The sequence below is a fragment of the Cinclus cinclus genome, chromosome 21, assembly GCF_963662255.1.
Source record: "Cinclus cinclus chromosome 21, bCinCin1.1, whole genome shotgun sequence".
Taxonomy (NCBI): Eukaryota; Metazoa; Chordata; class Aves; order Passeriformes; family Cinclidae; genus Cinclus; species Cinclus cinclus.
In genome coordinates, this window is record NC_085066.1 from 2462534 (window position 1) to 2488054 (window position 25521).

General features: G+C 39.5%; 1 protein-coding gene across 2 annotated transcripts in view; it reads right to left on the minus strand.

Annotated features, from left to right (window-relative positions):
• Window positions 1–23579, minus strand: part of PMS1 (PMS1 homolog 1, mismatch repair system component) — a 39295-nt gene extending 15716 nt beyond the window's left edge. Inside the window, exons 1-7 of one of the 2 annotated variants that reach the window (XM_062506679.1) lie at window positions 23439–23579; window positions 20356–20538; window positions 18326–18428; window positions 17054–17217; window positions 5728–5844; window positions 1881–2003; window positions 609–752 (exon numbers count right to left, since the gene is read on the minus strand). In XM_062506679.1, coding sequence (XP_062362663.1) covers window positions 609–752; window positions 1881–2003; window positions 5728–5844; window positions 17054–17217; window positions 18326–18428; window positions 20356–20538; window positions 23439–23570 — 966 coding nt within the window. In that variant the 5' untranslated portion in view covers window positions 23571–23579. The remainder of the gene's footprint in view (window positions 1–608; window positions 753–1880; window positions 2004–5727; window positions 5845–17053; window positions 17218–18325; window positions 18429–20355; window positions 20539–23438) is intronic. The other variant, XM_062506680.1, reaches the window with a different exon arrangement.
• Between the last annotated feature and the right edge of the window lie 1942 nt (window positions 23580–25521).

The following is a 25521-nucleotide window of genomic DNA, read 5'->3' on the forward strand; positions in this document are numbered from 1 at the left end:
GTGATTACATTTACAAGTAACACAGACAAATACAAAAGGTTTTTATGAAGAGGACTAGCATACTAGTGTGATTACCTATATTCACTTTGAATAAGCACATTAATAATCACCAGTGCAACCTTCCTAACTTCTGTGCCACTTAACTGATGTCATCAATAATCTATACACATAATGACAAAACAGTGCTTTGATGAGAAATCAATTCCCCTCCTGCCCACCCTCACCTTAATGGTGGTGTTTAAATAGTGATTACTCAGTTTAAATATGAAGTTAAGCACGAGATTTACACAAAGCCACGTATCATAATTTCACTTAGCTTCTCTCACTGTAAAGCCATTTGAAACCAAAGTGGTACATCTATATACCTGACAGCATCAAAATCTTTTAAATTAACTGGGAAACTAATTTTGAAGAATCTCCCAGTTAGCTTGTTCAGTATTGTTTGATCAAAACAGTGTTCTGACAAAGGCAAGCTGTCATGTAACTAAAAAAACACTGAAAACTCAGTGACAGTGTTTATGTTTGAACATTCTGGTAGTCCCAAGGCCCCTGTTATGCTTATATAAAGACTGGCAGCTGAAAAAAAATAAGAGTAAAACCATAATTACCTTATAATGCAGCAAAACTTGTGTTTTATCAGGTGTTACATTCACATCCACAGCAGAGGCAGGTACAGTAATATTCAAAAAGAAAACAGGATATAAACGAGTACAGTCCTTTTGTGTCACCTGACTGTAGTACTGGCGAATTAACTAGAGATTGATTGAATTAAGAGATGTCAGTAAAGGCAATAAAACAGACAAAATGCACAGAAACAAAATCTGACGTTATAAAAGCATATGTGGTTTGCTGGTTTTGACAATTTTTCAAGTTAAAGAAATGCTTAAAAGGTCCTCATATACATGTATGCCAGAATAATCACTAAAGGGGCAGTTCCTGGTGGTTTCCATGCCTTCACAGCATGGAGGTAAAAGTGATATATAGCTTATTTTCCATGCAGGTACTGTATTTATGCTTTGTATGCTAAATCCCACCTTGAATCCAGGCTTCCCGGCTCTTGCTAAGGAACCATCTCTGTCATGGGATTCAAGCTAAGCTTTGAACTCCCAGAAGAGCCAGGCACATCAAATAATGCATGGAGATGGATTACCCTTATTCAGCACTTAACACACCAACATAAGTTCAGGGTTTTCATCTACAAAGCTTTGCCTGCCAATTGAAAACTACCGTTGTGCCCACTTTAAAACCTGCAGGAACACTTTGGCATGAGCATGACTTTCTTCCCTGGTGATGACAAGGATTAGGACAGACAGCAAGGCTGCTCCAAGTGAAGTGCTGCAAGGCTCAGTAGTGAGAGAAACCCAAGAGTATCAAATTCTGCCTACACAATGCTTAGCTGTAGCCAATGCTGCTGCACTATCACTTTCATTTCTACCCAATGCATACACAAATTTAAAGGGAAAGCATGGGTGTTTTCTTGATAAGCCCACAGCAGGAAGTGGACAAAATCAAACTTATTTTACAGAATTCTCTTACGAGAAACTACATAAAGTTCCCTTATGGGAAATTGCACAGGTGATTTCTGCAGGCTAATACAAAGAATCAACAATTCTGGTGTCTTGCATAAAGCATTTGAAATTAATTTTGTTTGACAGCCAAAGTGAAGTCACAACCTCCAGCTCTGTGGTCTGAGTGCACCAAATAGAACAGACCTGAGGCACCAGCAGTGTCAGACTTGTGGAAAGGCTTTCTGCTGTAAATGCTAATATCTTTACCTGTAATACTCTTAATTGTTTCATGGGGGGGAAAAAAAGTTGTAGATGGCTATCCTTGAAGAAATCACATTACAATTCCTTGAATTAAAAGCTAGAGGATGTTACCTTCAGTATTTCCTTCTGAAGAACTGGACGATTATTTATAAAAATGTAACTCCTTTCTGAACTTGAAAGGCTTGTCAAAGAACTGTCTGACTCAGCTTTTGGGAGAAATCCAGAAAGATTTATCTGCAATGATAAAATAAATACAGTGTAAAAGTCTTTTAAAGAACCCAGAATGTTTTTTTATAGAGGTGAGATAGTAAAACAAAACTGTACAGGAGACTCAGTCATTCAAATGCATGCTCTGCTTTTATAAAGGCAGTTAGAGAGAAAAAAAAAAAAAAAAAAAGAGGCAGAGAAAGATGAGTTTGTATCTATTTCCCATTTGGACTGCCAGTTGCAGCAGGATGCTGCCTGGAGCCGAGGCTGTGGAGAGCCAGGCCAGCAGCTCTTGGCTTGCTGACTGTGGGGTTGCCAATGTTAAGCCCTGTCCAAGCCAAAGGCACAGAGTACTGCCCAACCTGGCCACGGCAGCAGTGAACCACCCCTACAGGGAAAGCCCAAAACACACAATCCCTCCCTTTCTACATACAGAGCACCTTAAATAGCCTGTCACAGGGCATTTATTCAGGGCACCTAAATTTACCTACGCCACCTGTATCCAAATCATCTGACTCTCAAGTGCTGAGCACCCACGATTCACAGGCTGCAGCAGAACCTGTGAGCACAGCACTGCCAGGGAGCCTTGGAAACAGCACATGATTTGTGTACCTAACATGAACTCCAAGTTTTAAGATTTTTCTGTTGAGATTCTTCAGCAGGTTCTTCAGGTCAAAATAAGGCTGATGACCTGTGCTGCTTGTCCCATCTCTTCCCCCTCTCCCCCACTAAGCAACTATGAAACTGTTGGATGGATTTCAAATCAAACTGATAAAGAAGTAGAAATCCCAAAGGTGTATTTCCACAATTCCTGTGATAACTGACAGCTGTTTGGAGAGAACAGCCTCAAGATAATGACCTTACTGAAGAAAAAGCAATTGTAACTTTTCAAAAGCCAAGAACCAGCAGCATCCAAGAACTGACATCCTGGGCAACCCACATCCTGCCTCACACATTGCCCTCCTCCACCTGCCCAGACTAACAGGTGAAAGAACACTGGGGCAGCATGAGGATGGAGATTTTGGAAATATGAGAAAGTCTGGAGAATGTTCTGGTAGCAGGGCGGATCACTGAGCACAGAAATGAGTCCTCATAAGCTCTGCTTTTGGCAGAACCCCTTGTATTTACTAAAATCCAAATTATCATGCATTTGAAATGGAATTTAGATCCATGGGATTTGGCCTATCCTTCCCATTCATCTACGTCACCCAGCTATCTGCTCATGTGCTCCCTTATTCCCTCTTGACCTTGTACCAAGCATTCTGTGCTAAAGCTGGCGTGTTCTGGTCAGCAACGTCGCACAGAACCAAACACCACTGGCCAAATTAAAGAGGTGTCAAGTATCTGTTGGATGATTATCAGAAAACAACATGCAGCACTTCTAGATTTTATTCTGCAGCTTTAGCACATCCTCCCTCAATGCTCCTCTAAGCTTTAAGCTCTTTTTCTAATTCACAAATATTTGTACAAGTCTTTCACCTCAAACAATATTTTTATATACAGAAAATATTAATGCAAAACTGAAAGTCTCTAAATAACTAATTTAACAAGCTGCCAGATTTAGAAATGGCTGACTGCTGTTACTATTTACAGCCATGAAGAATATCAGTATGCTCATTAAAAGTTATCTACAATTTATAATGCTAGCCTTAGTAGAATTTTCATATATGAAAGTGTATGAAGTATGAGGACAAAATTACAGAGACTTGGAAAGTACTAATGGAACTTTGAATTCATACTAAATCAACCATTTTCAAAATTAATACTTTAATAAAAAACACAATTTACATACGTATTAAAATGTATCTGTTATGGGTAGACAGCAGAATGCCTTTCTTTTATACTTATCTTTCTCCCAGTGGCACATGTAGCTGCTAAACTTAACCTTCACAGGAAAAGAAGACACTAGGGAAATTTCCTGTGTGAAAGTTTTCAGCCCAAATAAATCTATCCATTTACAAGACTGGGGATCTGAAAAGTGCAATTACTGTCTTGTACTTGTAAAAAGTCGTGACAGCTCCTTATTTTCTCAGTTTTCTTTTTATTTTACAAATAGCTCCTGAGTTTGCATGCTTCAAAGCTAATTTGAAATGTTCCTGTTTCATTCAGTGCTCATAATGGAGATGCTTCCAAGAAGGCCAGTCTTTCAAATCCCTGGATCACCTGTTGAAGAAGTTTTAACTCTGCAGTAAGGAACAGCAAGATTAGTTTTGTCTTCAGATTAGATTTTGCAGCAAAGGGGCATGAAGCTACACAATGAACAAAGAGGAGTTAAAAGAATTAAAGAGCTGCCCTCTGGTGTGAGACACAGACTGAGTGGGAAGGAAAAAAAAGCAGTGTACGCCTTGCCCTTAAATACCTGTTCCAATACCTGCACACAAGGGAGGAAAAAATGGTTACAAAAAAATGGCTACACAGGCAACTTAACTCTGCCACTTCATAGTGTTTGGCTGCCTAGTTTAGAAATGGCCACAGTTTCTGAACGTCGACATTATGCATGGATCACTTATACACCTCTAAATGATGCACATGGTATTTTACACACTATTTAGAGACAGAGAGAGAGATGGAATGTTCCCCAACTTCTATTCAAGGAATATGGATGCCTCACGATATAGCAGAGAGGTAATGTGAGAACCTAAGTGCCTCCTCCAAGCTAGTCCCTTCTAAATACCCCCTTATCTTCCCTTTGGAGCCCCCTGCACTTATCCTGGGCACATCCAAGCTACATTCAGGTAAGAATAGCTCTGGATGTTCTGTTCAGACATAAACAAATAAAACTTTTCAAAGTATAAGAAGTGACTTTGTTCAGACATAAACATATAAAACTTTTCAAAGTATAAGAAGTGACTTTGCTTTGGTTCACCTCATTTTATTTCATGCATTCTGGCAAACTCAAGATTTAAGTCTGAATAATGCTATTAAGCAGTACATATAAACAGTGAGACTTTGAAGTCTGAATAATATTATTAAGCACCATGCTGACTGCAGCACGGGTAAGTTGTGTCCAAGAGTCATTGTGACTTTACAGTGATTCATCTCATCCTGTTAAGGTTTATTACTACATGATACAGAAAAATACAACTTAGAAGGTCCCAAGGTAGCAGGATTCCCCTTTAATATAAATATCTCCAACAAAAATGGAAGCAGATTAAAACATTTTTGAAAACATTAGACAAAGGAAGGTATAATGGGGAGTTCTCTCATTTTCAGAAGGGGCAAAAGAAGCCAAGAACACAGAATCTTTTGAAAACCAGGAAGTATTTCATTGAAATACATGTTTGGTAGAAATTTTGCATAACTTGCCCTTCTAAGTATGTGCTTCTTTCACTGCTCAGGTGCCCCCACTGAAATTGAGGGGATACTCTTTAGGGTACAAGGCTAAGAGGCCACGAAGATGAGAACTATCTAAATGCTTAGGTATTAATCAGAGCACAACCTGCCTGTGGGCCAGGAATCCCAACTGAGACAGCTCTGAGCAATCAGCAATTCTGCATTTGTCATCACAACTGTTTTTACTGCCATTTGATCAGTGCCACATGAGTCCTGACGAGGTGATTCTTGGAGTGGATTTTCAATCACCAAACCAATTAATTTTATGGAGAGGACAGCAACAGAATCAAATGCATTAATCAGATGTCAATCTGGAGACGCATCTTCTTTTTCCAACCTCCTTCTACTTGGGTATTTCTTTAGCTCTCTTTCATTGACAGACCTGAAGTGAATTTGGGAGAAGGAAGTTTAAACTCACCTCAGGATATTCGCAGCCGTGTTGAAAAGGTACCATACTGCTCATAACGGCTGTTCCCAGAACTGACATACAGGCCATTTTGTGATCTGATACCTTGGTCTTCTGCCAAATAACTGCCTGAAACAAATGGCACAGAGTCAAATTTTTGACATTATATTTGTTGAACTCATGTCATGTCTACGAACACGCATATGCAACTGCAGACACACTGTATATGTAACATTCTGTACCTTGACCCTCTGAAAATCACAACTTTCAGTGTTAACAGACTCAATATGATGCCTTCTGACACGTTTTCTCATATTGTGTTACTTATTTAGACACACAGCAATTGGAAAACTAAGCAAAGCTTGTATCTAGGCATGTTTTGTGGCTATTGTGGACTTCTGTGCCTGAGGGCAACTATTAAAACTGAATCAATAAAAATATTCTTCTCCTCTTAGATACACAGCAGAGGGCTTTGTGCTTTTCCTGAGCAGTTAAAGAGTCAATATTTGAAGGTGGGCACTGCAATGCTTAATTTACTTATACCAAAAAGGTTGTTTTGGTGAAGACCAGGCTATTAGCTGTCCATCCATAGCTCTCACTTGGATTCTGTAGGCCTATGACAAGCCTGCCATTTAGAAAGAAAAGCAGTTTCTGAGGAACGATAATATCAGCAAAGCAGTAATTTGTCTAATGAAAACTTTGTACAACTTAGAAGGATGAAGGACCACCTGCTGTATCAGCTACACGTTTTGAAATATTATTACAAAGACTTAATAAATATAGTAAGGCAATATGAACTGCAATTTGCAACAGAAGTTACTTGTCAAGTCCACTGCTGCATACAGAAGATATTAGCTACTTTGGCAGGTGAAATTTTTTCTATTACTAATGAGAAATCCTATGCCAAATAGTCACAAATTTAATTCTGAATCTGCTGACTTTCATTGCTGTGTATCAACAGTGTTGATAAAAATGTTATCCTTGGTTGGTTTTCTGCTTCTAGGCATCTGAGACTGCTGCACTCAGGTCCACCTCATTTTTGCCACTGTTAGCTGCCTGAGTGCATTCAATGTGCAACCTTTAAACACAAAAGGAAAAATAATGCAGCATGCTGCACCTTAAAATGGATGTCACAGTGCTGTTAAAATTTATACTTTCAGTAGGTACTAGGTGTCCAATAAATTCACAATGAGCTCACAGTATTCAAGCACAGGCTGTTAAGGGAAAGGATGGTGAGAGAGCAAAAAAGTACACATACACCCATCTCAAGAAATGCTATACATAGCTTTAAAATTCCACCTGTCCAGTGGAATATTTGCTGGCCTTCAGGGGTGAATTCCACAGAAGAACACGGCTCCCCTGGAACGTGATATTCCCCTTCTACAGGACAGGTGGAATTGTAAAGCTTTGAGACTGTTGACCTCAAAACTATTTCCCAAATCTTTAATTTTCCAGTTCCATGTACATTCTGCAGCATTTGTGAAGTGGGGGCTTTTTAGTCCTGCCTGAATGCAATTAATCTCCTACTGAGCAGCCAGACAGCCCTTTGCGCACAGCTGGATCACAGCTCAGTTATTCCACAGTGAGGTGAAACTCAAACATCAAACACAATTTACATCAGGGGGACAGGGAACAGAAAAGGGGAAGAAGGAGAAACGAGCAAGCAGAGCCACGGGCTGAGTGTCCACAGCTCTGGCAAGGAGTCCCCCCTGTGCTCCAGAGCAGGCAGAGGTGAAGGACACCCCGGGGCTGCCTCTCAGCCTCTCTCCTCTACACCTGCTCTAAGCCTCCTCAAAGACATTCTGGAGTGATGAAAGAATCTGTCCTCTTCGTTATAGCTCCTCTTATAAAACATATCCTGTACTGCTTCTATTTTAAAATTGATTACTTAAAATGGAAACAGAAAGTGCCAAGTGATTTTTTTCTTTACTGGATGTATTTTAAATTAAATGCATGTGACCAAACTGAGAAAGACACTTGTTACATGACTAATATAAACATTATGCTGTTTATTTTAGGGTATCCTAGTGTGATGCTGCAGGTACAGATATAAATCTTAGCTGCTGGTTAATGCAAGGTTATTACACAGCTTGACCTGCTAGAATGGCTGATACTCAGAACTGTGAAAAGATCACTTGAGTAAGGTAGTTTTAAGAAAGCTGTAGAAAATGAGAACTTATTAAATGCAAACTTGCTAAAAATAGATACTGCAATAGGTTCAGATTAATTTTTTTAAATAGTCATATACCCACCAGATACTTATACTCAATACTACAGACAAAATTAGAGGAAATAGTTACCATTGTAGATTAAATTAAAGCCACAAACTAAAGAGACCATGCAACTCTTAAATTTCTATACTATATGAAGACACAATAGAGTGCGTATTCATTTTTGGCCCTGACTGCACATTATGAAGCAACAACATAGGAAAAATTAGAAATAGAAAACTGTTTTTCTAGATTCCCCAGATGTATCAACAGGCATTAAAAAAAGTCAGAAAAAATGCCTCTTCCATTTCATTTATTTTGGAAAGTGTTGCCATGAGTGTTCCTGCAATACCCTATTTTTTTTAACCTTGCTTATACCCTTTAGTTTAGCTAAAAATACACCCCTCACACACCCCCCATGTTTTTTTTCTAGGTCATATAAAGCGGGTGTCTAGGATGAGCCAAGGAAGAATCTGACTCTAGTCAGTATGATGACGCTGCAGAAACAGCCCACTCAAAGATATATTATTACATATGGCCCATCTTAGGTTCTGCAAGAGCTAGCCAAATATATTCCACCTCTCTGTTTCATTGAAGGGGATTGCACGATCCAGATCTAACAAAATGTCATAACACATATAAAATCTGTTGCACACATGCAGAAGACAATGATGTGTGTGTCTGTGTGTACCTGTTTCTCCACCCCACGCAGCCCTAGGACACTAGCATGCTCTTGTGGGGATGACAATGTACATTCCAACCTAAATCATTGTATGACTCCATGCACACACAGACTAGGCATCTGTATTTCAGGATGAACACACATAGTGCAGAAGGATTCCTTGAAAAATGTGTGAAGTGTGGAGGAAGAGTGTGCAACCTCTCCACACTTGGGTCCCTGCTATATAGCACTAGAGAGAATTAAGAGTTGCTCAGTATTTGTTTCTTCAAAGATCCCTAGGAAGAACAGAGAGGAAAAAAAAGCAGTTGCTTTGTATCCCTAACTATCCTTCATATTTTAGAATTTCTACCAGCAGCTACAGTGATTTGCAATCCCAAATAAAAGGAAAATCTTAATTAGAGCTGGGACCAGATGCTGTTTCCGACTGTGGCTACTTCAGCACAATTATGATGCTATGAATTAAATCCACTCATTCCATTTACCTTATTACTACATAATGGCAGTGCACTTAAAGCAGACTTTTCATACCCAAACCCCACCTATTTGCTTTATTCATTTCATGACAATCACTATTATTCACCCTGTAATAAAGTCTGAGGGTGTAAAGTCTAGTTGAGCAAGCAGTTGTACATGAGCTGTAGGCTGGTAATATAACTTGAGTTAGCTCTTTAAAAGAGAACTACATTTCACAGTCTCTCTAGTTTTGTGCTACATGCTTCAAAAATCCTGCCACCCTGGCATCTGAGATCTAACTGCACATAACCCTTTGGGCCAGTATATTCCTTAGCTTATTGACTTAAAACCTAAGAGCTTATTAGCATTGCTGCCTACCTGTTAAGAGAGTACACAAATAAAATTAGGCAGCAATATCCCAAGTCTGAACTGAGCCCAAGGGAAACAAAACCACATCACCCAGTACAATATCTATAACCTTTTCACCTTAATGATGCACAGACACCTGGCTCCAAGGGCTGGCACGTTCTCTGCAGTGGAAGAAAACCTATCTGCTAAGATCAAAACTGATCAGTATGAAGTCTTCACCACATTCTTTAGAATGCCAGCCTTGAAAAGCACTGCTGTTTTTCAGCTCCATGCCTTAACTGATGTCCTGTTTTAAAACCAATCTTAAATCACCTTACTAAAAGGTAACTAAAAGTTACCCTTACATAAACTGTCCTTGAAAACAGAAATCACAGACATTTTTCAATTTAGCTTATTAAAAAATTAAGTAACTAATCAATTTTTTTCCTCTATATTTCATACTCGCCCCTAAAGATTCAGTTGCCCCCTCCATTTTGTACATGGGACAACTACCACTGGAAATATATAGTAGAGAAACTCAAGGGACCATTCTTCCCCTCATCAGATACAGCTACATACCTGTCTGTCCCATGGGTATCAGATATTAAGAGCTATCAAGGGAATTTGTTGAAAGACAATCATGTTGTACAGCACTGCTCATTCAACAAATTCTCAGTATTCCTTACTGAGATTTCCTTTTCATGATATGAGAGCACCCTCTCAATTAAAAGACTTCCTTGAGCATGACACAGTGGAGAAATGCTTGGATTTGGGATTTAGGAGGTACATTAGGAGAAGAGCTAACAGATATTACAAGGAGCCAAGGATGTTCATCTGGTAACACCTGTCTTTAAAGCCTTTCAAGAATTCCAAAGACTACAGACAGTCATATGCTTTTTCATTACTTTAATCACACATTAAGCCACGGGTTTTCAGAGAACTCGATCTCCTCTTACGACCAGGTGACTCAGAGTGGATGAGGGGAAGGCTGTGGATGTAACCTAAACTTCAGTAAAGTCCTGGACACTGTCTCCCACAGCATTCTCCTGGAGAAACTGAAAGCCCATGACTTGGACAGGTGCACTCTTTTTGGATGCACTCTGGATGGCCAAGCCCAGAGAGAGGTGGTGAATGGAGTGAAATGCAGTTGGCAATCAGTCACTGCTGGTGTTCTCCAGGGCTCAGTATCAGGGCCAGGCCTGTTTAACATCCTTTCCAATGATCTGGAGAAGGGGACCAAGTGCAGCTTCAGTCAGTTTGCAGGCAACATCAAGTTGGGTGGGAGTGCTCATCTGCTCGATGGCAGGAAGGCTCTGGAGAGGGATCTGAACAGGCTGAATTGATGGGCCAAGGCCAGTGGTGTGAAGTTCAACAAGATGAAGTGCCGGATCCTGAACTAGGATCACAACAACCCCCTGCAGCACTATGGGCTGGGGGAAGAGTGGTTATTAAGGTGCCCACTGGAAAAGGACTTGGGAGGGCTGGTTGACTGCAGCTGAACATGAGCCAGTGTGTGCCCAGGTGGCCAAGAAGACCAATGGCATCCTGCCCTCTCTCAGGAATAGTGTAAACAGCAGGACCAGGGCAGTGACTGTCTTTCTGTACTCAGCACTGGGGAGGCCCCATCCCAAGTCCTGCGTGCAGTCTTGGGCCCCTCAAGAAAAAAAGACACGGAGATGCTGGAATGTGTCCAGAGAAGGGCACAAGTGTGATGAGGAGAGCCTGAGGGAGCTGGGGGCGTTTGGCCTGGAGAAAAGGTGGCTCAGAGACAATCTTATTGCTCACTACCTCACAGGAGGTCATAGCCAGGTAGGGGTCAGGCTCTTCTCCTAGGCAACCAGCAAAAGGACAAGGGGAGATGGCCTCAAGGTACACCAGGGATGTCCAGGTTAAGTGTTAGGAAAAATTTATTCACTGAAAGACCGGTTAAATATTGCAACAGACTCCCCTGGGAAGTGCTGGAGTCTCTTTCCCTGGAAGTGTTCAAACACTGAACAGATGTGGCACTCCTCAGTGTGGTTTAGTGGCATGGTGGTATTTGGTCAGATGATGCTCTTGGAGGTCTTTTCCAACCTTAATGATTCTCTCATTCTGTGAAAAGGTCCTTTCCCCCACAGGGTGGTTGGGCACTGAAACAGACTTCCCCAGGCCAGTGGTCACAGCACCAAGCATGACAAGAGTTCTTCTGGAGCATTCAGGCACATGGTGGGATTCCTGGGGCATCCTGTGCAGAGCCAGCAGTTGGACTCACTGATCCCTGTGGGTCCCTTCCAACTCAAGATATTCTAAGATTCCATTAAATTCCACTTCCCTAGCAGGAGGAATAAATAAATAAATAAATAAATAAATCCTCCTAAACAATCAAACTACTGTCAAAACCCACTTTCCAACCCAAAACTGTGATTCAGAAAATGTACAACATCACAGTGAATTCTATTTAAATAAAGGGAGGCTTAAAAGCCTTTTGTAAAATGGCAGTTAACAAAAGTAACATATAAAACAGTGACAAAGCACATTGCTAAAGAAGAGGGGAAATTCCCATGTGGCTTTGGAAACATCCTTTTTTCCACTAACCTTTCTAAGCTGACACTGTGAGTGCAAAAGCCTTGCAAAGGCACATCTCAGATTCGGCAACACAAACTGCCTATGTGAAACAGTAATTGTTTTGAGATTTTTGACATATACTGTGCTGTCATTTGAAAAAAGTGATGGATGAGAAACTGGAAACCTCAAGGAATTAGTAATAGGATATAAAGCATTTCACCTCTGGGTCACCAGTTCAAATTCAACCAGGTTGGTAGTGACCAAAAGTAGTTACCATCTGGCAGCTGTTCTCTGGCTGATGTAAATTGAGTTGAGGGTCTCAGCGCATTTCCTACTGGACAGGTGTCCTCAGCACAAAAAACCACCATAATTAACTCTCTGTTTGGCTTTCTCAGCAAAGCCACTGAACAACGAACAGAAGCAAAGACTGAGCTGTATTCCAGGTTAGCATGGAAGCATGCTGGCTGCAAAGCACTGCAGATTCTTAATCATAACTCCTCTTTATATTTTAAGGCACACAGATTAAGGAAGGATTTCATTCATCATCATTACATTAAACAGAGTAGCCTTTCCAACTCAAGATAGAGTTTATATGCTGCTATTTCTACTCAATTCAGATTTCTTTTGAACATGCAGCTACAGCAGAGTTTGGAAGCAAAATGAATGCAAAGTATACTGACATTATTAAAAATGGTAAACTTACCCTAACACTCAATCTCAAAAAATCTACACTTACTACAGAGGACAGGGACACAGAAAAAGCTTGGATTTTGATTATTTCATACAAACTGTTAGTTAAAACTATGCAACTTTGGAAAACAGAGGAGACTTAGTGTAAAGAAAACATCAAGGTAGCATCCTTTAAGTCAACACCACCAGTGTAAGGGGTTTTGGGGAAGAATACTACCCCCAGTTATTACAAGACTTTTTAAATGAACTTTGCATCCAAAAGTTCTGACTTGTGCCTCTCTTAAGAAACAGTTCTAGGTGGAACTGTGTGTGACCAAGCTTCAAAATGTTATGTGTGACAAAACACTGGAAAAAAATATTCACTTATGCCAAGATTTCCTCAACAGGAACTGGAAAATTTACTGAGCCTACTTGTGGCCCATCTGTACTTTGCACAAGACATGGGACCAGTTGTGCACAGTGTGACCTGCTGATAGACACCATCTAAACCATCTGTTGCTGACATTTTCTGGGCTTCACTATATCTGATATTGTTAGAATAGGTATAATTACTGGGTGTCCTTGCCCATTTTGGCATTTGTGGAATAAAGGCAACTGAAACAGAATTGAAGCATTCCATATCATCAGTCTTACAGAACAGAAGGGTATTTCTTCAACATCAGTGGTTTGTAGAGACCAAGCCAAGGGCTACTGGTATTAAACAGAGAAGAATGTGTAAACTGCAGCTCCAGAGAAGAGCTGGAACTACTAAAAGCTGTGTTTTACCCAAGGTGGTAAGCACAGCCAGAGCTCACAGGTTGCTAGAACACAGCATTTGGGCCTGAAGGGTTTGAGGCAGTTTAACAGTAGCTGACTTTGAAATGTTCTTAACACGCCTTCAGATAACATTAACTTTAAATAAACTTGCTGAATACTCATGCAAATTATTTCCATTTGGCTGTCTCATTATTCAATATGCTTTCAAGGAACATGGTGATGAAAGAAGAAAAATACCTCTTTCTAACATAACCATACTGGCAAGAGGATCAACATTATCAGTATTCAAAGAATGTCTTGGCAGGATAAACCTTCATAAAAAGAAGGAGCACTAGCTAATCCAAGTTGTCAAAATAGCAATAGTACCTCAAGGGTTGATCTGCAAAGTGATTCATTATTTATTGCTAATGCAAACAAAACATTCTGAGCAGAAAAAGCAATTGAATGTTTCCTATCTTGGAAAGCCACTGATGGGAGAGTCCACAATAAATACATCTAAGGAGGAATAGAGAATATCTATCTTCTTACCCACTAAAAATCAACCAAGGGCTGGAAGAGGCTTGTCTGATTTCTTTTCTGTGAAGAGCCATCCTAAATGGCAATCAATTATTTTCCAAACTAACACAGACATGAAATGTAGGAAGAAGAAAAAAATTTCTGGAAATTTCATTCAAAAGCATAAGACACACACATTTTGAAGAAAAAACAATGAAACGTGGTACATATTCAACATGCAATGCAGCATGCATCTTAAAACCATCTACACTTCAACAGCTCAGTAAGAGGCTGAATTGCCAAAATAAGTTTCTGCTGGAATCCATCAGGCAACCATTTTCAGATGCCTAACCTCAGGTACTTTGTGACAGCTTCAGGCTTACTAGGTTCTTCCCCAGTATGCCAGGGCTATGCTTTTACAGAATCACAGAATGGTTTGGGTTGAAAGGGACCTTGCAGAACATCTGCTTCCAACTCTCCAGTCCTTCTCAAGACCAGCTGCTCAAACCCTATCCAACCCAGCATTCTCCTTCAACCTCATATAAAATACAGGACTCCAAAAACTGGGGGGGATTTGGTTTTTCTGGGGGAGGGTTGTTTTTGATCTTGTTTTCTGGTGTGGCTTTTTTTCTAAAAGGTACTGGGTTTGTAATCTATTTAGAAAACTTCCTTGAAATACATTTTCATTTATACTTTTTTCACTTACTATCTTTTCTAGTCTTTCAAACCATCTTCCCTTGTCTCATTCTGCAATAGCTCATCTCTGCTATCTTCTTGCTCCTTTAAGCCCCGGAACCTGATCGTACTCCCAACATGTATCTTCCTTCTTCCATTGCAACAGAAAGTACTGGCTCAGCCTCAAGAATTTGGGGTTCTAAGAAGTCCTCTGAATAATTTCATATACAATTTGTTTTTTAAATGAACACATAATCTATGAGCTACATGAAAAATAAAGCTAGTCTAAGAAGTTGATTCTTTCTCCTAACACATTTCTAATAAAAGTTTAACAGACACACCAAAATAAATCACCAAGAACACTATTCAGCAGAGTATTACTATAGCACAGGTATGCTGTAGTGTCTGCACAGAAAAAAACACATTCCTGATTTGAATTAGTAATTGTAATGACAACAATGTTTAACATATAAAGGCAGAAGAAATAAAGAATATTCATGTTCTGTGATAAGGTAAAATAAATGCACCATTTAAGTACTGCAAGTTGCTACACACTGGAAATTCAGAATTTCAAGTTTTTTTAAAGTTGTGATACAACAGGTGACTTTTTTTTTGTTTTTGCACAGAATGCCAATGGCAGTAGAAAGACAGAAATTTGAATTGAAAATTTTTAAAGTTCAGTTCAGTTTTTAACTTTCAGACTATTTTAAAGCATCTCCACATGCACAGGCTACTTTCTGTCTACCTAAGCCTTTAATTTTCTTGTCTCAGCAATAGCTACTGAGCGACCTCTTGTGATGAAATGTTTGAGCACTTTCTCACCTCTTTTCCTTTTTTATTAAAAAATAAATTAAATTAACAAAAGGCTGGCAGTGCAAAATGAAGAGTACAAAAAAGTAGCACCATCTCTGTCATTACAATGAATGAAACTTTTTTACCCATTCATATAATCCCCTCGAATTGGGTATTGAGGAATGTACCTCCGAAGCTAATAAGAGAGGTGCAAAAAAACCCCCAGTGTGCAATGGCAACTATCATGGCACTCTTCACACCATTTTTGCATGAAGTATTGGGAAAAATACATGTAATCACCTTCTTGTACCTTACTGCCACTGTATTAAAGTAAGCAAAGAAAAAACCACCCCAAGATACTCAATAATCTGATCAAAGGGATGAAATCAAAATACCATAAAGAAAATAGCATTTACAAGTTGTTGGAGAGGGCAAAAACAAACCACCAAGAATACAAAACTAGTTTTATTAACCAACATTTAAAACCAGTATTGTGAACCACTGGTAGATGCATTGAGGAGCTCAACATAACCCTGGAAGCAGAGAGCCCCTGAGATGTCTGGTTTCAAATTCTCAGTGATCTCAATGAAATAAGACTGCAAGTAGCTACTCAGCCCTGAAATACTAATTCTGTAGCCAGCTCTAGTTTTTCACAGTATCTACACAGTGATATTCAAAAATACATACATAAATACAATCAGAGTATGTTAAATGAACTTAGAAAGGGAAGGGAAATCTCTTGTCATTTCAGAAAAGCACACAATGCCTTTTCCTACTCCCACTGGAAAGACACTGAAGTGTGAATGTCTGATTGATAGGGTAACTGATCAAGTCTCCATGAGCAGGACAAGTATCAACAAACAGCACTATTTTAGTACAGAAACAGAATTGCTGAGGGATCTGCCACAAGATGTCACTCTCTGCTTTGTGGCAACTTTGGAAGTTCCTCAGAGCAGCTTCCCCCTCGGAGGTATAAAAAGCCAATGAAATTTGTTATGTTGAATTTGGGTCAGGTTAAGGCAAACTGCTCAGCGTGTCATTTCTGTAGCTGTGATGTACAATTACCACTCAGCATGCAGTGAACCACTGCATTCTTCCTCCCAGGTCCAAACCAAGAGCAACTAGCTCAACTAAAGCTTGTTACAACATACATTACTGTTCTTACACCACTGACACAAATGGTTTTGAACTTTCCAGCCTTTTTACACAAAATCATTGTTATGTATTGAGCTCTTATGACTCCGAATACAGCAAGCTGCCTATATGAACTATATCTTCTATCCAGGTAGACAGCCTAAAATAGCAAGCTTTGCAAGTTTTTTCAGGTGGCTTTGGTTAACACTTTAACAGGTCCTTTGATCTAGTACGGTCTCACTTCTTTGTTTGCAAAACATCACCACCATCTTTACTAACCACTAGCACGTAAAATAATTTTTATACTTCATATATCTAACCAGGCATCTGTTGCAAGAGACTAAAAATACTTGAGCCACGGTTTTGAGTCTAACATCAAAATCTGTAGCCATTATAAATACACACTTATGAAAGGAAAAAGTACGTGGAAGTCCAAAACAAAGCTACGATGAAAGAAAAGTTTTAGGAATGAAAGATTTTATATAAGTACTACATGAACTGCATGGATTCATCAGAAACTGATCCCTCAGATAGCTGACAGGAAAAAACTCATTATTACCTTATTATGTGTTAATGTTATCCTCAGGTCTGGTTTTATGATACCATATGCTGTTAGTAGATCTTGGGCTTTTTTCAGTTCTTCCTTACATTTTCTATTTGTTGAGTAAAACTGCTTTCTTACAGGAAGATTCTTAAACAAATTGAGGACTGTTACTGTAGTACCTGCATGCAGGTGATAAAAAATAAAGTAGAAATGACACTGAAAGCAAATCACTGCCTGGATATTGAGGAAACTATTTTTACTTAAACAGACACGTTTGTATGCTGCTGTGCTAAATCAGGTTACTAGCATGAGAAGAAATATACCAAATTAGCAGGTATCTCAGGAATTTTGACTATTCTCCTTTATTTAGAGTTATGACTGCAGCATTAAGCTTTCTTTCATGCACACTAACAATAGCAAGGATCAGCACTAAATAAAGCTGAAAATTCTCTCAATGCATAAGTTAGCCCTCATTAGCAAAATGATTAATTGACAGACTAGAATCTAATCACACATATCTGGAGGCAAAGAAACACTGTGCTTCATTAAGAGCCTTCACAAGTATTTGCTTTAGGGTAGTACCTGAAGCACCAAATACCTCTGCTCAAGGTACAGTACACAGTAGGAGGAGGAATATAGGAATATTCATCTACCAACACAGCCACATAAATTCCTAGCCCATAAGGATATTGCAAAGCATTAAATACATCAGAGAATTCAACAATTTCAACAAAAGCCAAGGCATTGCAACATGCAGGCTTTCTGGCTGTGGAAAACACTATACAGGCTAAATCTTTTAAATAATCCTTAATAAAAATTAGGAACACACCCTTCCTGCAGGTTAGAAAGAACTGTGACTTTGCCTGGTCCTACAGCCATGCTGCTTCCAGCAATTCCTCTTTATGGCAGCAGGGCAACTCTTCCTCCTTTAAGCAAGGATTTTGCTACACAGAGAAACATTACTTTGGTCCTGAAGAAGTCTTTCATTTACAGACTTGGAGCATTTAATTTTTACAGGCTTTACTTCCACTGTCAGCTTGAAAAAGTGAGTCAGAGAAGGAGAAACTAGTTTATAATTACTATCTAGAACAACTTTCAAGACATATCACTTCTTATGCTATGACAACACATTCTCAGCTGACAGACACAAGGCAAGAAACGTTTACAGCTGCAAAGATTTCACACTCAGCCTTTAAGTACTCAACAGGTATTTCAACATCAGATAGAGCCTCAGAGAAACACAAAATCCATCTGTCACCTTGCAGCACCAGAACAGTGATAGCCTACCTTGCCCAAGATGGGAAGGCTTTTTAGAGGTTACATGCCCGTTGTTATCCAAAGCATACTGAATGCTGAAATCATCATCAGCTGTCTTTGTTGTGACCAAAACCTGAAGAGTGATTTAAAAAAAAACTTACATTAATCAGGGATAGACAAAGTTCAGAATGAGCTTAGATAAGCTTTGCTACCACACTCATCACTCTGTTACTTCAGTCACCATAATTACATTTAATTAGTTTATGAAATTTTTCTTCAACAAGTATTTCTTACAAGCACAGAAACATTCTGCATTTCTCTGCATGTTTCCTGCCATTTAGCTAAAAGCATTTATATCACAGTTAATTCACAAAGCACAGCAATTTCTACTATCTAAAACACACATTGTTTTATTTTCTATTCTAGGACAGATTAAATGTAACTTTATCAATTGACAGCTCTGCATTTTTACCCTCTGTGTGACAAGTACACTAAAACAACTTAAACTCATGTGAGATTCCACAAACTTAAAGACTACTCTCAAACAAACAATATATTATCTTTCCACACCTAAACATATCTGGCAATCAGTCACAGCAAGTTTTGTAAGCTACTAAGGTAATACACAGATTGCTTTAGCAAGAGCAGTCATAAATCAGAGTTCAGGTGCCAACACAGTGGCACAGAACCACTGCCCTTTAACCATCTGGAAGACAAAGTTTAACACACATAGAGTTTCAGGATATTTTGGTTTATTTTAGTGTCTCCCATGAATCATTCAGCATTCACTCATGCCCCTGGAGAGAAAAACAGTAAGTGATTAACTGGAAATTACACTATTGCAGACCTACTTAAGGGCAAATAGCAAAGTACCTTCAAACTGAAATTTCAGGGGGCAGTTTGGGTAGGCAGAACACAATTAATGCCAGGAGAGTCAATTAACATAATTACTGACACAAGGAGTAATACCTATTAAAGCACTTCATAGACTCAGGCCACCTCCCATCTCTTATGAAAGGTACCACAGAGCTGATTAGAAGCTCTGAACAGATGGCACTCTGGTCTGAGAGCTCATTAAAGGGAACCCATGATTGAAGTCTGTCATCATCTATCAAAACACCAACACTTTTGAAAGCATCTTTGGAAATCTCCATCCAAATACACAACCCACTCCTGCTTAGTGCAATGTGAATATAGCTCAAGGTACCAAGGAGTGAGGCTGTAACATTATCTCTCCTGACCTCAACAGCTGATGGTTCCAATCAGACACAGGAGTGGTATCTTCCTGCACGATCTAATCCTTGGCAGCCTTGAACACAAAACTTGACCTTGGTGCAGCATGAATTCAGAAGGGGAGAGCACAAGAGATTTGGCAGATGCTGTGCCTTTAGCAGCCTGAACACTTTTCAGATGGTTTTGAACAAACGTATTTACTTTTAGCCAGCAAGTTAAGTTGCAAATGTCAGTACACTGCCAATCCTCCTAACACAAACATATGGCTCAGACTCAGATAGGTCAGGCAGCAGGTTCCTGTTTACTCACAGGGACAAAGTTTGTGCAATTGCAGTCACATACATGTCAAAGAGCAATAAGGAGCCCAGCAAGATCCCATGACTGCTGATCACCTAGATAACAAGGCAGAAATTGTTACTGAAATGGTGGCTGTGTGGGCTGTCCCTTCCCTGAAATTACTTCTGGCCATCACCTCCTGCTCCTCTCTTGATTTACCCTAATTCAAATAGCAAAGCCAGACATAATCTTTGACATGATTCTCCCTGACATAAAAGAAAAGAGAATACAACACAATCTGTTAACTGCTCTTATTCAGCAAAATAAACAGAGCACTGCTGTGACCTGTGTGACAGAAAGGCAGGACTGACACAAACAAGAAATCCATATGACATGGCTTCTGGGGCTGGGGAGAAAGGCAGCATACACAGGCATATCCCTGGCAAGATGCTGGAACATTTTATCTCTTTGCACAGAATGAAACTTTCATGAACACATATAGACAACAAAAACTGCAACACAAAGGCCACATATTTATAGCTAGTGCTCACCTGTGATACACTGCAAATTGATCCCAAAGCCTCCCCACGGAAACCATATGTTGTTAGCCTTTCAAGGTCCTCAGAAGAGCTGATTTTTGAGGTGTAGTGTTTAATTGCCATAACTGGAACATCATCAACCTTGATTCCACTGCCATTGTCTCTTACTTCAATTTTGCTAAACCCGTAATTCTCCTAAAAAAAGAACAAAACACAAAGGAGCAGTAGAACAACCAAATTAATTAAGATGTAAGTTTGAAGCAGCTAAGGTTACAGCTTCTAACTACCCATACAGAAGTGGAAGTTTTGCTTGTTTGGAGGAACTGAGCAACTATTAAATGTCTCTGTTTAAGGGGAGAAAAAAGTAAAGGAAAAATACACCATGTTAGGATAACAGTGATGGTTTCTCCAATTAAATAACAGAATTCATATCCTGTGATTTGGAAATATCAAAATCTAAGCTCAAAACGAGACCAAGAGATGGAAAGCTGAAGATTTTTCACCTCTTTTCATCTCTCTTACCTACTTGATATCAGTTTTCTTGAAATCACTTGAATGCAGCTCTGTGTATTAAATTCAGTAGACCCTTACTTCATACCATTTTCAGTTTCAGTTCTAACTGATGTGATTCCACCACATTTTCCAAGTTCTGTTTTCCAAGTTCAATAGACAGAAGCTGAAATTCTCATGGGGGGGCAAGGCATGAACGGTGAGGGTAATAAAAAAGCTTGTAAAGATATACAGTACTTTACAAAAAAGAAGCAAAGGATCCTGGAGGCTCTTTTAAAACAGCCTTCAAGGAAGCAAAGTTCAATCCTTGTGATGTACCTTTACATAAAGGAAATGCATATTTTACTGAATTCCAGTTCAAATATGTCATTCTAGTAAGCACCAGCATAAACAGGGTAAAACTCTGAAACCCAGGTATTTACAAGAGCTAAATAAAAGATAAAATTTAGGTTCTGTAGCATCTCAAACAAGTGCAGCAAATTCTTTCCCTCTCCATTACAGTCAGCACAAGTAAGCAGCACTTGGAAGAACCACAAGTCAAGAGGAAGAAGTAATCAGAGCTGCAGGATCACTAACTGAGCTTGCTTCACAGAAGCAAGACTGGCTCTTTGAAAAGATTATGACCAACACACAAAAAATGTGCTGTAGTGTGCAATACATTTGGTGACCTTAAAACTAGTTGTGTTTAGAAAGAATATCTTAAAACAGTGGCTGCCACCACTGATGATGGACAGAACATGTGATGGTTGATCACTGAAAGTCTGTTGATTAAACACAACAAACTTTGCTGTCCTATCTGGGCCTAGCCTGAAAAGAGTTATGAAAAAACATAATGTACTCACAAGGTTATTTCTTGAAGTAAGAAAATGCATCTGCATTCACACATCATTTGCTTTAGAGTCTTCAGGTGAAAAAACAATGCTTTTGCTCACCTTTGAGTCAACCTCCCACTGGGCAGCAAACCAGAACTAAGCAACTGCACCTCAACTGAGCACAGAAACACATAAGGAAACAGAGGCAGGAAACCCTCTACCCTGCTGCTCTGTGTGCTAATGAAAGGTTTGAGAATTTTGCAATGAGCCCTATTTTCCATTCTAATTTTTACTTTCAGACCAGTTAGCTGCTTAAGAACAGTGAGATTTATCTTGAATCAAAATGTTACATAAATGATTCTCTATTTCTCTTCTAATCTTATTCATTGTTCATATCTATATGAAAATATCTCATATTCATATTTCATTTCATTATTTCTTTTTTTTCTTATTCATTTGTGTGGGTTTTATGTTAAGTATTACAGTGCTTAAACTTTGTATTTTGTAACAGCTTCCTCCATGAGCTGAATCTTACCACGGTTATGAACCCATGAAATGTTTTAAGTTGCTCTGCCAGGTCACTGATGCCAATCAGTATGATTCAGCTTTGATACACAGTGCAAAGATGCCAAATAACATCACCTGTGGGTGTTTGGTCAATCAAGACTAACACCAGCCAAAGCTTCCCACTACAGCTCACCACTGCCATGACTCTTATCTGAGACCCATTCCATCTTCAGGTTAATTCCTGTCTGTCTGCTAAAAAGGAATTGTTATCTCTGTTCAGGCAAACTGGATAAACTATGCCCTCACATTCCATATGAAAAAGATTAAAACAATGAAAATGCTGCAGTTTCAGGCAAAATCCATCAAGCTGTAAAATGGAATTTCTTCTCTGTTATGTTTTTGAACTAATCCAGAATTAATGTGGTCATTGACCTCTATTACATAGTCAGAGTTATTTTCAGTTCCCATTAAAAAATAACAGAAAAAATCCATTATTTTACAGTATTACAGTCTAGAATACAATTCTGAATACACACATTTATACAGGATATAACACTTCTTTCTTTCTAAGCAGGAGATACTGCTACTATACAGCTGCTGACAAAACACTGCAGAAGAAATAGGAGAGCAGGACAAGCTGACCAGTTACCCATTTTACCCAATTTGCTGGGGGAAAGAGCTCAAATTCTTTATTAGAAGTAGTATTTTCTACTGTCAGAAACCATCCTTGAGTGACATGCCAACTTTTTTGAACAGCTTATAAAAAAAAAAAAAAAAAAGAGTTAGAAGTAGCCAGAGTACACTATGATAATTAGTGACAGGGTGGCAATTTGTATTCCAAAACCATCTTTTGTTTTGAATGGTCATCAAACTTTTCCACTGTCTCCACTTTCACCTCTCTTACAATACTTTTTAATGAGCATTAAATATGTCAGCCTAACAGCAAACCTAAGTCCTACATTTTTTAAAACAGGCTATTAGTCAGAAAACGTAAATTTTAAGTAGAAAAAGAAGGATTAAGAAAGCTGACAGTTTTTTCCCCATGATACACTCAGAAACACAAATATGCCTTACTGTTTCAGAGCAGGGCCTCAAAAACACAAATGGAAACTAATTTTGTACCATTTTTACTTGAGGTAAAAATATATACATATAAATACATAATAATCATCACCATTCCCCAAACCACAATAGCCCAAAAAAACACATTTGTAGTGGAGCAATTTGCCTGGCATCTTAATATCCAATTCTTTCTGAGAGACTTACCAGTTTAATATCAATGCTTGTAGCACTGGCATCCAAGGAATTTTCTATCAGCTCCTTCACCACACTGACAACTGAAGTAATCACCTGAGAACTTGAAAGGAGCCGAATTGTCTGTTCAGGCAGCTGTTTCATGGTGGAAATATTCAGGGAAGCTGCACAGGAAAATTAACAGAAATATAATGTAAAAGGAACACTGCAATTATACATTTCTAAGAAGCTGTTTCACAGGAACTTTGAACTGTAGAAAAACACAACTCTACGGCTGGAAAGTGAAATTTTCAAGTTACAGTAGGACCCAGCTTCCTCTGCAGTCAGTAGGTGCTGGGAGAGAAATGGAGAGGCTACACAGTGGTGTTGAGGAAAGGCCATATTCAATGGCAATGGGATCTACCAGCAAAAATGAAAACCAAACCTAAAACAGTTCTCCAATACAGTCTTGTCCTGATTATCTGATGTACTGTGTGCCCTCACACAGGTAGTTTTATTTCCGTGTCATTCTATCCCTCACTTAAAAATGAAGATGCCTTATAAACCAGGGGAGATTTCTTTCTTTAATTATTGGAAATACAAAGGGTTATAAAATTCTTGCTACATTATAGGGACACTCTCCCATGAAGAGACTGTACACACATCTGTGAATTTCAGCATGCATTCCTGTTTAAGTACCCACATTGATACAAACAGCCAAGCCCCAGGAAAACTATCTTGCTGATCCTTGTAGCCCGTCACAGAAGAATTCAACTACAGTTTTATATGTACATGAGAGAGGCAGGGGAAAAGCAGTGCTAGCTAGCATCTGCCACCTCAAGAATGGTTCTAACAGGTTTCTTCTCTTCTCTGGGTTATGTTATATAATACCATTTACACTGAAAGGCAGAACAATCCTGACAGTCCTGGCTTCTCCACTGATTCAGTCCAAGGTATCTGCTGCAGAACATGGACTGCACACTCAGCACCTGTCCCAAGGACATGAGCACACGTGGAGGAATGGAACAAACCCAGATTTCGTCCTGAGGCAGCCAGGACCTGGTGAGGGATTCCAGCCAACACCCCGAAGTATCACTGCCCTGTAGGGTATATGCAGCTGATATAACAATTACAGGACATCTCTCTGCCTCAACATCCTTCTAGACAGCTGCTCTTTAAACATTAAAGACAAAGTAAAAATGTGGTTACTTGGGTGGTGGGGGAAGTATAGTGTTATGAAGTACAAGCACTGATATTTTTCTAGGAACAGCTACAAAGGCGTTCTCTCTTTATTACTGATATTTACATTGCAAAGGGAATTTGCCTTTCAGATGTGGTAAAAGTATCTGACAAATTGTTTTTCCACCAACTGGAAAACAAGAGGAGTAGGAGAAAAGGTGCATTGCAAAAGACAAACTGATATTAGTATCCTGTACACGTGTGCAGAGCAGCAGCTTTTGAGGCATTCACACACTGTACAGAACTCCTGTGTCAAGTGCTTCATGATTTACTCATGGGAGTAAATCAGATGGGATCTCTCCATCAAAAGACACTGACTAAGATACGGGAGAGTCTTAAAGCAGAAACACTGCATGCTTCAAAGACAAATTTTCTATGAGGTGTGACTGATACTGGAAGTTCGGGAATCAGCTCCCGGTGTGGCCTCCCCTGCCCTGGACCCAAAGTGAGGGATGCAATGCTGGCCACATGTCAGGAACACTTTTTGGGAGACAGAGAGGGACCTCTGGGATGTCCTAGGCATGGAAAGGCATCCAAGCTATGATGCCTTCTAGCTTAAAGACATGTATTTCAGCTCAAGCCACCTTACTACTGTGACTGTTCAGGGATCAGATGTGCTACAACTGCGCTCTGTGGGAAAGCACAGTGTTTTCTGCATGGGAGCACCATTACTGATCTAACCCTCGTACCCTTCTACAGAAAATCCGATATGTGTAGAACTGCGGTTCTACACATCCTCACCTAAACCAGAAGTAAAATCTCCTTAAATTTCACGGTTCCGGCCCCACAGACGTCTGGAGCCACGAATCAAGAATTCCCCCCCCCCCCCCCTCCGAGCACCGCCTTTCTCAGGCGCCCTCCCCAGCACGCACTGAAG